The 15,166-nt window shown below is 58.2% G+C and overlaps 2 protein-coding genes across 2 annotated transcripts; one reads left to right on the forward strand and one right to left on the reverse strand.

Moving 5' to 3' along the window:
- The first annotated feature begins 585 nt into the window (after positions 1-585).
- Positions 586-3,381, forward strand: UBE2C (ubiquitin conjugating enzyme E2 C). The gene is made up of 6 exons (XM_037499563.2): positions 586-763; positions 1,241-1,268; positions 1,936-2,022; positions 2,530-2,734; positions 2,822-2,881; positions 3,113-3,381. The coding sequence occupies exons 1-6, from the start codon at positions 663-665 to the stop codon at positions 3,169-3,171; spliced, it is 540 nt and encodes a 179-aa protein (XP_037355460.1). The 5' UTR covers positions 586-662; the 3' UTR covers positions 3,172-3,381.
- A 3,954-nt stretch (positions 3,382-7,335) lies between these two features.
- TNNC2 (troponin C2, fast skeletal type) lies at positions 7,336-10,177 on the reverse strand. Its single transcript, XM_037499575.2, has 6 exons — positions 9,972-10,177; positions 8,558-8,609; positions 8,280-8,423; positions 8,085-8,199; positions 7,798-7,934; positions 7,336-7,499 (listed from the first exon to the last, which is right to left on the reverse strand). The coding sequence occupies exons 1-6, from the start codon at positions 9,972-9,974 to the stop codon at positions 7,468-7,470; spliced, it is 483 nt and encodes a 160-aa protein (XP_037355472.1). The 5' UTR covers positions 9,975-10,177; the 3' UTR covers positions 7,336-7,467.
- Between the last annotated feature and the right edge of the window lie 4,989 nt (positions 10,178-15,166).

The raw sequence follows: 15,166 nt of genomic DNA on the forward strand, positions 1-15,166 counted from the left end.
TCACTGCCCGCATTTTACAGGCTAAAACTACGTGAGGTGGCCAAGGGCACAGCAAACCGTGTGAGGCAGAGGTTCAGGGTATGCGAAGCGGGAGATGAGCTCGTCTCGCAGGGAGCCCGCTGCGCCGTGGCCTCTGCGCCCCTCGCAGGAATGTCCAGCACTTACGGTCACACAAGGCACCCAGGGCATTGCCAGGGAGGTGCGGGGGTTTCCGTTTTGACGTCAGGCACCAGAGCCTCAAGACAGGAAACTCCCCTCCAGCAGCGGGATCCCGGCTCCAGGCGGGGCGCGGGCTGGGCCGCCGGCAGCCGCGCGTTCTTAAAAGGCTTCATCCCACGTGGACTTTTTCTTGGCCCATTTAATGTCGGCGTTATCCAAAGCCCGCCAATCCGCTACGGATTCGTTGGCTAATGGCAGCCTCCCCCGCCAATCGCCTCTCAGAAGCTGGATGCCGCAGCACCCAATAAGGGCGCGCCGGGGGTGGGCCTAACAGTTGCACGGTGACGGAGCGCTCTGGGGCGCCCCATTGGCCGGATCAAACCCAAGCGCGGCGCTGATTGGCCGGCGTTGCCGAGGGTTACAATTCAAACGCCGGCGGGCGGCCCGCTGCGCCGCAGTTGCAGCCGCGTCTCCGCGCTCGCGTCTCCTCAGGCGCCGCCGGGATGGCCTCCCAGAACCGCGACCCCGCCGCCGCCAGCGTCGCCGCCGCCCGCAAGGGAGCCGAGCCCAGCGGGGGCGCCGCCCGGGGCCCGGTGGGCAAGAGGTGAGCGGCGGGGAGCGACCCGGCCGGCCGGCGCTGGGCCGAAAGCGGAGACTTCCGGCGCCCCCGCCTTCTGGAGGGGAGTTGGGGAGACGCGCCGGGCGCTCGGCGGCGAGACTCGGGCGCTGCCGGGCCCTGCGCGGGCGGGCGGCGATGCCCAAGCGCCGGCGACCCTCGGCGGCCCGGCGGGGGCGGGGGTGGGGGCAGAGAAAGGTGAGGCGCCCCGGGAGGGAGACCCCCGAGAAGCAGTCGGGGGTTAAAACCACGCCAGCACCGTCCCGGGGGAGCCTGCGGTTAGCCGGCGTGGGAGCTCAAGACCTGCCCGTGGAAACGGGGATGCCCCCCCAGTTGCGTCTGGTCAGGGTGCGGGGAGCCTCCGTGACAGCTGCTCCCGGGAGACCGGGGTGGGTGGGGCGAGAAGCGCCACCTGGGCCCTGGCCCATCCAGAGTCCCCGGTGATCCCGAATGTTCCTTCTGCAGGCTGCAGCAGGAGCTGATGACCCTCATGGTGAGTGACCCCCCACCCAGACACCCATGCACTGGGCCCACCCGCCCACCCGCTCCTTCCCCGCCTGCTCAGGCTCCTCCAGACGCGGGTGCAGGCGGGGCAGGTAAGGCGACAACACAACTAGCTCTTTCGGGAAGACCCACCTATGTGCCACCCACCCACGCCAGTGCTTCCTGCAGTCTCTGCGCCAGCCCCGCCACAACCAGGTTATCCCCAAAATACAGTGGGCACAAGGCCTCCCCGTCCTGCGGGCCCCACGTCCCCGTCCAAAATTGGCTGCCGTGCCCAGCTTTCCTCCCTTCTTAGTGTTTCCAGTCCCGACACACCTCGAATGCTCTTCCTCAAAGACCTTTTCTCTTGTCAGCCCTTCAGACGTGGGCTCTGCGTGTATCTGTTGAATTAAGTTCCCAGCACCCAAGGAGACTGTGGGAGCAGAACTACTTGTGCTCCCCACAGAGCCCCTCGCTCCCTGCGGAGCCAGGCCTGAGCCCAGGGAGTGTTCTCTCTCCAGCTCTACCCACTTCCTCGGGAAGACCTATCAGTTTGTTTCTGTTGCTTTGTTCTCTGTCAAAATATGCTGAGTATGAGGGGAAGGTGCTCACCTGCCAACCCCCTTTGAGACCCCCCAGAGTGCTCAGTAGCCCAGCAAGTGTTGCTTACTCCCCAGATGTCCGGCGACAAAGGAATCTCCGCCTTCCCTGAATCAGACAATCTTTTCAAATGGGTGGGGACCATCCACGGAGCCGCTGGCACGGTGAGTGGAGCTGGGGCCTGAGTGACCTTGCTGAGTCTGGGGAGGGACGGGACGAAATCCAAGCACCAAGTCCACATTTAATAGGGCAGGGCGCCCGTCCTCGCTCTGAGCCTGTGGCCTTGTTCTTCCTGCACAATAAGGGGGTAGGTTTAAAGAAGGGCTCCCCATCTTAGAAGCTTGCATAGAACCAAACAGCAAGGGACAGAATGGAGGACAAGCAAGACTTTGGCCACCAGGAAGGCACAAATCTCAAAAGGATAACTTTCTACTGCCACAAATCTGGTTTTAGATAAGGAACAAATCAGATCTGTGTCCAAAGTTCCCTCGTTTTCACATGTCAGCAACTAATGTTGTAATTGGACTAAGACACACAGGAAGCCAATTGTAACACCTTGCCTTCTGTCAACCTCTAGACAAACTTGGGTCCTAACGCACCCTGACTTGGGACTTGGCTTGGGTATGAGGCTCAGTGGGGAAGCTTGCCCGCCCCCGTGTCTCCCATGCCAGGTATACGAAGACCTGAGGTATAAGCTCTCCCTGGAGTTCCCCAGCGGCTACCCGTACAACGCACCCACGGTGAAGTTCCTCACGCCCTGTTACCACCCCAACGTGGACACCCAGGGTAACATCTGCCTAGACATCCTCAAGGACAAGTGGTCTGCCCTGTATGACGTCAGGACCATCCTGCTCTCCATCCAGAGCCTGCTGGGAGGTAACTGGGGACCACCCTTTGCCTGGGCACCTGGTAAGCTCCCCCGCCAGCCTCTGCTCATTTGACCATTCTCTTTCCTTCACCCAGAACCCAACATCGACAGCCCTTTGAACACACATGCCGCCGAGCTCTGGAAAAACCCCACAGGTGGGTCCCCCTTCTCAGCCACAGTGATCCCTCCCCAGGTTTCAAAGTCTTCTCCCCAGTCTCACAGGAGGGCCACCCTGGGGGCCTGACTGGTGGGCAGTGGAGGGAGAGCTACTGTACCCGGCCCCAGCTCCCAGGCCCTTCCCACCTTTGCACCTCTGGTCAAGCTGCCCTCTCGCCTGCCTGAACTTATGCCACCACCACCCCCAAAACCTGCCCGTTCTCTTGCAGCCTTTAAGAAGTACCTGCAAGAAACCTACTCAAAGCAAGTTTCCAACCAGGACCCCTGACCGGAGCTGTCCACTCTCAGCGTGTCTCGTCTCCTCCTTAGCTGCTCTGTCCTCTCCTTGGTTTCTGTACAGGTCTCTGTATCTCAAGCTGTGGTGTCATTTCTGTTTTGTTTGTTTTTTAAATTAAGTCTCTCGTGGAACCCTTGTGATAAATATTATTAAATAAATACATTTTGGGGGGGAGTTTTGTCTTGTTTTTCTCACAAGTTGCTGCTTCGTGGTTACCTAAGTGGGGCGTGCCCGGGCTGGGACCTGGGCTCTCACCCTTTCCTCTCTCCAGGGAGTAGAAGTAGCTGATGGGGTGTAGGACCGAGCAGTGGGGTGACGAATTTGTTCCCTAGGGACCATGCTTCTTTTATGGCTCTGCCTGTTCTATGAGACGGTGTCACGGCAGTGCTTGCTTCCGCGGAGTGGTGACATGCTCGAGGGTGTCAGTGAGCAGCGGGGCCGCCCCAGCTGTGTGGCTGATGAGCCTTGTGGTGAAACAGCTATAGCTCTGGAGAGTGTGTTGGAGGGTGGGGGAGGGCACCAGGAGAGCCAGCCTCCTTTCTCTTTGGTGTTCTGACCCTGAAGAGGCAGAAGTCTCAGGTCACCCTGTGGTACGGGGCTCTGGGGAGACAGAAAGCCCTTTCCCCGCCAGAGCCCCCAGCACTGAGCTCTCCACTCACCCCTGTGCCAGGTCCCCAACGGTGGTTGCACAAGCCAACGGGGGACATTCAGCTACACTCCATCTTCACCAGCATTTCCAGCCCCTGCTGACTCAGGCCCCCAGCCACTCAAGTCATCTTTCTGATGGCCTATCCCCACCATTCTGGGGGGAGCTTTGTACTAGTCAGCAGGGGCAGGCAGGAGAGCAGGCCTATGAGCCCAGCTCCTGCCCTGCAGGAAGATCTCTGAGGTAGATGACACCCCAGGTTTGCTCCACCAGCAGCAGCTGGATGTGTGGTCCTGGGGGGAGACAAGGCCCTTCAGGAAGGTTCTCACCCACCCACCCTCTTAATCCTGTTGCCCAGGCCCCATGACTGCCCTGTGCACCACCAATCCCATACCCCGCCAAAATAGCCTTGCAGTGGCAGGGTCTGAGATGGAAATTTGGGTCTTCTCTGTTCAGTTTCCTCCCCTCTAGAACTACTCACTCTTCTTAAGGATCAGTCTGTGCTTCTCCAGCCAAAGAGCTTATGACAATCACCAGGAATCTTGCTCGGATGCAAATGCTAAGTCCTTGACCTGGGATAGGGCCTGAAGTTTTGCATTTTGAATGAGTTCCCAGGTGGTGACTTCACTCTGGTCCAGTTAAACCAAGGTGTCTCTCTAGATGTGTTCCTCCCAGCAGCCAGGTTTCACCAGGTTTCACCTGGAACTTGCTAGAAATGTACATTCTAGCCCTAACAAGCTCTCTAGGTGGCCATGCTGCTTCCTCAAATTTGAACAATCATGTTAGAGGATGTCTTGAGCAGAGCTCAGAAATGGCACTTTAAATATTTTTAACAATAGCTTGATCATGGCATTTGGTCCCCCGATGGTCACATGACCTGCCTTGTGTCCGTCACAGGAACCCAACCCTACTCTGCAGTCCAGAACCAATCAGTGTCCCCTGAAGTGAAACACTGGGAGAAAGTAAAACTGTTTAACTCAGGAGGTCGCTACAAGAGGAGGGAGTCTGGACGGAGACAGCTGCAGACAGAAGCTAATCCAGCAGAATGAGTGGCTGAGAGAGGATGTTACTTGCCCTGCAGTTCACGCCTCGCATCCTCATTTCATGAACCAACAAATCCCTTTGGGTTTAACTCAGTTTGATTCGGGGTTCTCACACTTGACAACAAAAAGAACCGAACGTGGTAAGTAAGAGACTACATGTCTAATATTCTTCCCCCTCGCTGCATCCAAGAGTTGAGTGCCTACAAGGTAAAGCCCAGTGTGTGGGGCTGGGGTGAAGTAGGGAAAAAGACACAGCCCTTTCCTCAAAGAGGTCAAAGAGCAGTGGGTAGATGGGCATGGCATAGGCAGAGCAAGTGCCACACGGGACACAGTGGTAAGAGTCAGGCCAGGCAGGCAATGCAGCTGTTAGGACCCCTCCCTCCCCTCCGCTGCAGCCCCACGTCACCTGTATGCATCCGAGCAGGCAGGCTTCACCATGCAAGATGGAAATAGTAGCTGAAGTTCTAGAACAGTGCCCATCCACCTGTTGGGAGGGCTAGGGCTGCTAGGCATAGGGCAACCTCTCAGAAAAACGCTGGGGCCTGTCATGTTGCTGTGAGAGCTCAGAGGTGGAACACTCACTAGAGACGAGGGGCAAGGAAGGCTTTCTTGGGGGGCGGATATCTGGCAATGAGGGACATACAAGAAAGCACACTCTGGATAACAAGTGGTCCAGAGGGAGGGAGGTCAGGCCAGAAAGGCCGTGTGGGGCCACATCAAAGTGTCAGGGCTTTCCATTGAGGGCAACAGGCAGCTAATAAAGACTTGAGCCAGGCAGGGATGTGAGCAGATGTGGTTTTAGAAAGAGCTCTCTGGCTGCTGTCTGGGAAGCAAAGTGGGGGGGAGGTTGGCTACTGTTATCAACATCCTGGCCGTGGTGCCCTGCACTGTGGGGCTGAGGGGGCACGGTGGGGAGGGATGAAATGGGAAAGAGAAAGCAGCAGGGCCAGCGCAGGCGGGCCCTCCCCTGCCAAGTTCCAGAATTCTTAACTTGACCCCCACCCCTCAGGGTACCATTCCAGAGCAGGGAACACAGGAGAGCAATGTGGAGGGAAGGGAGAGTCATCACTTAGTGCAGGGCCAGTAGGAAGGACTTGAGACATCCGGGTAGCACTGCCAACAGGTAGATGGTATCACAGTTAAGAGCCTCCTCGCTGCTTCTGCTTCCAGCACAGATCTCATCTAGCTTATATCTGCGTCTGTGCACTTGACCTCCTAGGCCTTCCTTTCCAAATGGACATAATAACAGCATCTGCCTAAGGCTGCGGCGATGAACGAGACCACATAAGCAAGGCCTGGGGCCCAGCACAGAGTAGGCACACAGCAGTGACCGTTACTAACCCCAGCAGCAATCCCCCCTGGAAAGACAAGCTGGGAACATGTGAATGGGATGAATTGGAAAAGAACACAGGAAGGCGCTGGAGAGGGAGGGCTGAGCGATGCATGGCAGTCGAGTTCGATATTTTGAGAATGGCCATAATCACATTAATAACGGCATGTACTGGGCCAGGCTCTGTTGAAGAACTTGGCACACACATTCCTCCCTCACCCCTGCGAGGCAGCCCCGTCTTTATCCCATCTGGTTTAATTTGTCACAGTGAGAGAATTCCAACTCTGTCAGCCAGACCCTAAAGTCCAAGAACCATGCACTTCATTAGCTTTGACCTGAGGCCTCTCCTACTAGCGCCCGGCACACAGACCTGTGGGCGCCAGGGGCAGGACCAGAGAGAAGGTGGTATGGGAGGTGGGTCAAAGAATGGGCCTCTAAGAGGAGGAAGGGCATTCCCACCAGGGCGAACAGCCTCTCAAAGGCCCCAAGGCTTGGAAGTGCACTTCCACCGTCCACAATGGAATAAATTGCCCTGTCAGGTGCACCCCGGGGAGGGGAGGGGCCGCTGTGGGCCCCCAGAAGCAGGAGGTACTCAACAGGGGAACCGCCAGCTGAGATTTCCTTTTAGAAGGTCCTGTTGATGGTCCTCTGCTGAGGGCACTGGAAGGGGTGGAAGGCAGGATCCAGAGTGGAGATGCTGAGGCCACAATCTCCTTCCAGGGGTGCGCCTCTGCCCTCCCCTGCCATCCCCTGGACCGAGCTTTTAACAGACCAAGTAGAAAGGGAGGTGCAGAAACGCGCCCCCACCCCACCCCGAGCCGGCCAGCACGCAGAAGCCCGAGCAAGACGCTCAAGACCCTAAAGCACCAGAGAGGAAGGAGGGTGCGGGGGTGAAGACGTTCCACCCTGCTCCCGGGATTGCCAGGCTCCTGCGGCGCGCCCCTTCCTCCTGCTCCGTCCCACTCAGCCCACGCCCCTGTGGCTTCGCTCTCCAGCGCCACCCCCACGCCAGCTGCAGGGCGCGGCCCTGGGAACTTGCAACACGTCCGGGGTGGCACCCTGGACAGCAGCCCAGCCCAGCGATCCCCGACATGTGCTGTCCTCTGCCCACCCCTCACTCAGGCCACTCTCTCTGCAACGTTTGCTTTTATTCCTTAGAAAGAGCATGAAGGGCCGCGGCTCCCTCCCTGGTGGGGACTGGGGCCCAGCGCGGGGCTCAGCCACCCACCCGAGGGCTGCGCGGTCTGGGTGCAGGCGGTGGCCACTGCTTACTGCACGCCCTCCATCATCTTCAGGAACTCTGTGGGGAGGGAGAGGACAGATGGTCAGGGTTGGGGACGCGGAGGCTGTGCCTGGGGCGCAGGGTCAGCGCTCTGGCCACACAAAGGGGCGCCTTGTCAATAACTGATCAATTGCACAGAACCCCGGGAGCTCCCGCGGGTCTGGGGAGCAACGTGGTCAGGCTCTGCCAAGCGGCACCCCTGAGGCTGAGCACCCCTGAGGCTAAGCGCCCCTGAGGCTAAGCACCCCTGAGGCTAAGCACCCCCAAGTGGGTGCCTGCTCCAGGGCACCACGTCCAGACACCCCACGGCCCTCACCGTCAAAGTCAATGCGACCGTCGTTGTTCTTGTCACCATCCTTCATCAGGGACTCAATCTCGTCGTCTGTCACGTGCTCCCCAGAGGCCCTGAAAATCTCAGCCAGCTCCTCGGCGTCGATGTAGCCGTCTGCGTTCCTTCAGGGTTGGAGGGCAAGGCAGGGCTCAGCGCAGGCGGGGCTGAGCTGCCCTGGCCAGGTTGGCTGCATCCTCCCCACCCCTGCACCCCAAAACCTTCGTGCCCTGCCAAAACACAGCACCTCCCTCCTCCCCCAGGTCCCCAGGCACCTGTCGAAGATGCGGAAACACTCGGCCAGCTCCTCCTCGCTCTTGCCCTTGGCGTCCTCTTTCATCTGGCGCACCATCATGACCAAGAACTCCTCGAAGTCGATGGTGCCGCTGCCTGGGGGAAGCGGGTGGCAGGTGAGCCACGCAGGGATGCCCGCCTGTCCCCCATCACCCCCTCGGGGGCTACCCCCTTACCATCCTCGTCCACTTCCTCAATGATGGCGTCCAGCTCCTCTTTGGTGGGGGTCTGGCCCAGCATCCTCATCACGGTGCCCAACTCCTTGACGCTGATGTCCCCGCCACCATCAGCGTCAAACATGTCAAAGGCGGCCTTGAACTCTGCCGGGGAAGGAGGCCAAGGGCTGAGGGAGCCTGGCTGGACCGGCTGGCTCACCTCGGCCCTCCCACCTGGCCTGGACTCCAGACATTCCCCAGACACATCCCCCACCAGCCGGCCCGCCTGCCCCACTCACCAGCGATCATCTCCTCGCTGAGGTAGGACCGGGCCTCCGCCTGCTGGTCCGTCTGCAGAAAACACAGAGAGAGGCTGGGAGGAGCAGCCCCCGAGCAGCGTGTGCAGCCTTAACTCCCTCTCCTCACCCCGCACTGCTGTAAGTGCCTTTGACCTTCTGGAAAAGCAACCCCAAACTTGCCCTTCAGCTCGTCAGCCCGGTTTTGGAGAATTCAGGAGGAAACACAGGATACCCAAGGCCTTCTTGCTTGTCACTCAGAGGCCAAGGAAGGAACCCCCTGTAACCTTGGGTGAGCCAATTAATGTCCCCTTATCTCTTCTCAGCAGCTTTTCAGCCATGGGATGAAATCAGGGGTGTGAGCGCACTTGGTAAAGCGCCAGCATCATCCCCTCAAGGGCCTCGTGCTTCAGTGGGTGCTCAACAACTCTTCTCGGATAACAGTGCAACCCAGTTTCTCAGCACCCACGAAGCGTCCGCCGTAGATGGGCGCTGGGGCCGCAGAGGAGAGCAGGCACACCTCCCTCCCCACCAAGAATTTGCAGAGATGGAGATTTGAAGCTTTCTTCTTATGATTCACTCACTGAAGTAAACGCCCCCCCATGCTGGGCAGAGGGTGGTGGGGCTTGGGAGAGTGAAAATAAGATCTCTGTGGGGGCTTCCCAGCGTGTGGAAGCTGAATCATTAGGGCAGGGTGCTCTGGACTGAGGAAGGGCTGAGGGGCCCAAGGGGCTCTTCGGCCTCTGGCTACTGCCTCTCCTCCTTGGCCCCTCTCCCCGCCACCAGGAGGGCAGGCTATTTTTAGTCTGGTGTAGGCTGTGGCAGCTGGCCTGGGGTCTAGTTACTCTGAAGTGAAATGGGAAGAGGGATTTCAAAGGAAAATGACAGCCCAGAATCCACCCCTCTCTGAGTGGCTGAGGTCTCGCTAACCCGGGCCAGTCATTTTCTGTCCCTTCTCATCACCCTTGGACTCTTGGGGTGCTGCACCTGAACTGGCTGGAAGCCTGCAGGCTCCCATCTTCCAGAGGATCCTTTTTCCTCTCCCTGTCAGTAGGAGGGTCTGGCCAGGCTCCTAGCCCACGGGTTGGCTGGGTGAGTCGCTGGCCTGCAGGGTCCCCTTCTCTGCATGAGGGAGACGAGCTAAGATCCCTTCAGCTCTATGACCTTCGTTGTGGAAGCCTCAGTTCAGCAGGGAAGCCACAAACTGGGGGGCCTGGATCATCCCGGCCCTCCCCTTCTGAGAGAAGTTCAAGGCCTTCCTCCCAGGCTTCCTTCTAAGACACCTGGGGCCCAGAAACCCTTCCTGCTCCATCTTCCAACAGCCAAGCTACTGCCAAACAGATCACCCAGATCTGGCCCAAAAGAGGCCCAGAGGCTCTCCAGCAAGCACAGAAATGAAGTCCCGTCTTGTCCTTACCATGGTTGCTGGTCACAGGGGCGCCTCTGCTGCGGGTTACTTCTTCAGCTCTCCACCGCCCAAAGCCGGCCTGGCCCACTCCAACCCCTGTGATTTGTAGGGACACCCTCTCCTCCCACCTCCCTGCTCCCCAGGACTGAATACCCTGGCCAATCACCACCTGGGGTCAGCGAGCCCCACCCCTCCCAGAGTCCTGGCCTATTACCTAATTTAGCCAAGTGCCCTTGCAGAGAAATTGAAGCCTCAGAGCAGGTGGCAGGCCTTGACGTCATAGATTCTTGGGAGGAGAACCCGCCCTGTTCCACTGCCTTAGGGAGCCCCCCCCCCGCCCGCCCGCCAGAAACACGCCAGTTCCAGGATGGGTAAGGACAATTAGAGCAGAGCAAAGTGAGGTAGCAAGTGAGCCTTGAAGTCTGAAACCCAAAGTCTAAGTTCTGAGCCTTGGCATGCTGTGTGACCTTGGGCAATGGCCATGCCACTCTGAACTTCAGTTTCCTTTTCTGAGATGAGAATGATCACAGCCTCCTCAGAGAACCTGTAGTCAATGGGTGTTAACTTCTTTGGGTGGTGCTTGGCAGATGGCATGTCCTGTCTTTAGGTCATCATGGGGGTTAGGGAGCAGGAGAAGAGGAAGCATGGCTACAGTCACAGCTCTTGACCCTCCCAGCATGCCACACTGTGCTCAGCATGTTACCCACATGATCTTATCTGCCACTCAGCCTATGAGGTAGCAACTATTATTATTCCTGTTCTGCTGGGCAGCTTTGTAAATCATAAAGGTCTACAGTTATATTGGTGATTTTATTATTAATCCTGATGAAAAGGAATTGGGGCAGATAGTTCTTGGGATCCCATTCAGGAGGAGAAATGGGGAACCAAGGGAAGTTTCTTTAGGTAGATAAAGGGCAACTGACCCCTTCTAGAGCTGGGTGAAGGCTGGAGGAGCTCAGCTGGCCCTCTAGAGACAACAGGAGTGGGAAGATCAAGTCAAGTGTAAAGTGAGCACGTGCTGAGAATCCTGGGGGTCCAGGCTGGATGTGATGAGTAGGGAGAGGAGGCAACACTCTCAGGCAGTGGTTAGGTCCAGGAAGGAGCACTGAGGCCACAGACCAGAATATCTGGGGCCAGTGAAAGGGGACCGGACACCAAGACAAGGAGATGGACAGTGGCAGCTGGGCTGCCCTCGTCCCCTATATATAGATATCCCCAAGGAAAGCTTAGCAGGCCAGGTTAAATAAAGCTTCCTCTAGCCAGGCAGAGGGCCAAGGGATGAAGACATCCTGAGGATTCCAGTTTGGACACACTCATTGGAACCGTTCTATCCTTCTGGACTAGAGAGCCTGGCACCCTCAGTAATCATTTGGGGAAATAATGTCCAAACTCAGTGTAGCCAAGCAAGTTCCCATGGATTCCAAACTCACCCCTCCCCACCTCCCCACCCTGCATGCTGCTCTGCTCTGGTCAGACTAAGCCCACTCCTCATGGCCTCCGGGCCTTTGCACATGCTGTGCTTTCTACCAGGAGCTCCCATCTTCCCTCTCTTCACCTGCCTACTTCCCTACTATCTGTCTCAGCTTCAACATCACTTCCTCCAGGATCCCTCCTCCCCGACACCCAGGCCAGCGCAGTCAGGGTGGTCTCCAGCAGTTTCCTTGACCATAGCACTGAGCATGGCACATGGTCATGGCCTGTTCTGAGTGGTACCAAGTGAACTGTCACCTGTTCATCATTGCATTCCCCAGCACTGAGCTCTGGGCACTTAGCGATAAATAAATAAACACAATAAATACCGTGTTCTTTGTAAGATCTGAACTGAATGATCTCAGAAGGAACTTCCTAACAGTCACAATTGAACAAAAATGGGAATGGGCAGCCTAGGGGGGCTGTCTCCCCATTGCCAAGCGTGCACAGGCAGGATCTGATGACTACTGCTCAGGGAAACCCAACAGAGCAGGCACATCCCACATCAGGAGAGCTCCTCCTGTTTGTACCGCCCAGGATAAACCCGTCCCTGGCTTAGCCTCAGACTACTCATTTGTGAGACGGAAGTGCTAGATCAGATTTCTGAGGGACCCTCTTGCTCTGACAACCCATGGTTTTATGAATACCTACTCTGCACCCAGATGTGTGAGACATACCCACGTGCAAGTTAATTTTCATTCAGCATCTGGTGAACGTATGGATGTTGAAGGCATGAATACAGCGTGTCTTTTTTGCCCCAATGACAGTAATCTGAATGAAGAGTAGTTAGAGCTTTAAAATAATACACATTGGCCTTAAGTTCCAGCTCCCTTGTTTCCTAGCTGCGGATTTGGGGAATGTCAATTAGTTGTTTCTTCATCTTGAAAATGGACCAGTAACAGCCTCCCCAGGATGTTGTAAGGAGCAGATGTGACCGCTGTAAAGGGCCTAGGACTGTCTTTAAGGCACAGTAAAACCTCAAGAAATGAGGGTCCTGCTTCTTCTGCACATAGGGTGGGCAGGGAACGTGCTCCCCATTCAGGGCTATTTGTCCCCACCCCTCCTGCCGGTGTATTCAAAAAGGACTTGCTGTCAGAGAGATTTTGTTTGATTGCCCCTTAGGGGCTGCCCATCGAGGGGCCGATCTCTAACCCTTCTTGACCTACTGCTGCCCTCTGACAGGAGATAAAACACAGCCCTCGGGGGAGTTGCTGAGTTGACCAGACCCGCTGGGGAGAGAACAGGATGTGGACTCTGAAGAGCTAGGCTGCAAGGCCCCACGCTCAGAAACCTCTGGCAAGCTGTGTGACTTTGGCCAAGTAACTCAGTCTCTCTGCGTCTCTGTTTCAAAGTTTGTCTACTTCTTATACGTGAGGCTAAATGAGATTGCAAATGTCTGCGAACCTACAAACTATAAGCATGCTGTAGCTGAGTATCAAGTCCTTCCCTGCTAGTGCCACGCACTGGGCTAGGGTCCTGGTGAGAGCTGCAAAATTAGCACTAGTACTAATTGCTTCCTTTTACATGGGAGAAAACCCAGGTCCAGCGAAGTCACATTTGAACCCAACTCAAGTGTCTTCTCTTTGGCCCGTTTGCTCACTGGAGAAAAGGGCTTCCTACTGTCCCCAACAACTTTGGAAAGTTAGAGTGCTAAGTGGAAACTTGGGGATAGCCTGGGGCCGGCCAGGGCCTCTGCAAGGGGTGGGAGGATTCACAGAGGCTGTGAGCCCCTTGGATTGGCAACACCAAGGATACTGCCGCCCAGGACTAGAGCTCAGTCAGGCCTGGCCACCTTCATGGTCCTAACACCCTCCAGGGTCTTGTAGGTGCTAAATTCCTGCTGGGCCCTGTAAGTGCCCAATTCCTGCTGGGTCCTGTAGGTGCCCACACCCTGCTGGGTCCAATAGGCGCTGCCTCCACACTGAGCCCTGTAGAAGCCGGCTTCCTGCTGGGTCTTATATTGCCAACTCCCTGTTGGGTTTGTAGGTGCTTGCTCCCTCCTGGGTCCTAACTCCCTCTGAGCCCTGTAGTTGCTGACACACTGAGGGGTGCTATAGGTACTGACACCCACTGGAGTTTTGTAGGGTTGGCTTCTTGCTGGGCCCTGTAGGTGCCAGCTCCCTGCTAAGTCCTGACTCCCTGCTAAGTCTTGTTGGCATCGGCTTCTTGTTGGGCCCTGGTGGGTTCTATAAGGTCCCTGCTGAGCCCTGTAGGTGCTGGCTCTCTGCTGGGTCCTGAACTTGGCTAGGCCCTGTCGATGCTTGCACCCTGCTGGGTTCTGTAGGGCTCAGCTCCCTCCTGGGCACTGTAATTGCTGGCTCCCTGATAGGCCCTATAAGGTTATGGTTCCTTGCTGGGTTGTTTAGGGTTTGGCTCCCTGCTAGGTCTTGTAGGTACTGGCTCCCTGCTGACCTCTGTAGGTGCCAGCTCTGTGCTGGGTCCTATAGGTGCTGATTCCCTGCTGAGAGTTAACGGCTCTGACTCCCTGCTGAGAGCTACAGATGCTGGATCTCTGCTGGGTTTTGTAGGTGCCGGCTGTTGCTGGGCCCTATACTCACTGGCTCCCTACTGAGCCCCAGATGTGCATGCTTCCCACTGGGCCCCATAGTTTCCAGCTCCTGCTGGGTTCTGTAGGGTTTTACACCCTGCAGGGCGCTGTAGTTGTGACTCTCTGATGAGCACTCTAATTGCCTGCTCTCTGCTGGCTCTGTAGGTGCTGGCTTCCTGCTGGGCTTTATAGGTTCCGTGTCCCTGCTGGGTTCTGTAAGGTCAGGCTCCCTGCTGGGCCATTTTAGGTGCTGGCTCCAGCTGGGCCCTATAATTACTGGCTCACTGCTGGGTTCCGTAGCTAGGCCCTGTAGGTGCAAGTCCCCTGCTGGGTCCTGACTCCCTGCTAGGTCTTGCTGGAAGTGGCTCCCTGCTGGGCCCCCTTGACACCGGCTCCCTGCTGGGTTCGGTAGGGTCCGGCTCCCGGCTGGGCCCTGTAGGAGCTGGCCCTCTGGGAGGACTGGTAGGATCTGGCTCCCAGCTGGGCCCTGTAGGAGCTTCCAGGACTGGTAGGGTCTGGCTCCCTGCTGGGCCCTGTAGGAGCTGCCAGGACTGGAAGGGTCTGGCTCCCTGCTGGGTTCGGGAGGGTCCGGGTCCCTGCTGGGCCCTGCAGGAGCTTCCAGGACTGGTAGGGTCCGGCTCCCTGCTGGGTTCGGGAGGGTCCGGGTCCCTGCTGGGCCCTGTAGGAGCTGCCAGGACTGGTAGGGTCAGGCTCCCAGCTGGGTCCGATAAGTGCGTATCCCGGATTCACTCCCGGAGCGGGCGGCCGGGATTCCCGGGCGGCTCTGGGAGCGGGCGGGGCGCGGGGCGCGGGGTGGGAGGCGGGGCGGCGACAGGAAGGGGCCGGAGCGGCGCTCGCCGCGGCTGCGGGAGGATCCCGGCCGGCCTCGGTAAGCGCCCGGCCGCACCCCCACCCCGCGCAGCGGCTCCTCGCGGGGCGCGGGGGGCGCACGCGCGCCAGGGAGCGAGCGATGCGTTGCGGGGCGCCGGCGAGAGCCAGCCCCTGAGCGGCGCGGGCGGAGCCGGCGACGCGAGCCGGGCGGGCCCCGAGGCCCGCGGACCCCCGGCGGGAGGGGCGGGGCGGGGCCCGCGCCGCGCCCCTCCCCGCGCCCGGCCCCGCCCGGGCCCCGCGGGGGCCGGGGTCCCGCCGCCGCCGCGCCCCGCCGCGCCGCGCCGCCCGGGCCGCC

The sequence above is a fragment of the Talpa occidentalis genome, unplaced genomic scaffold (genome assembly GCF_014898055.3).
Source record: "Talpa occidentalis isolate TD23 unplaced genomic scaffold, MPIMG_talOcc4v2.1 talOcc4.10, whole genome shotgun sequence".
Classification (NCBI taxonomy): domain Eukaryota; kingdom Metazoa; phylum Chordata; class Mammalia; order Eulipotyphla; family Talpidae; genus Talpa; species Talpa occidentalis.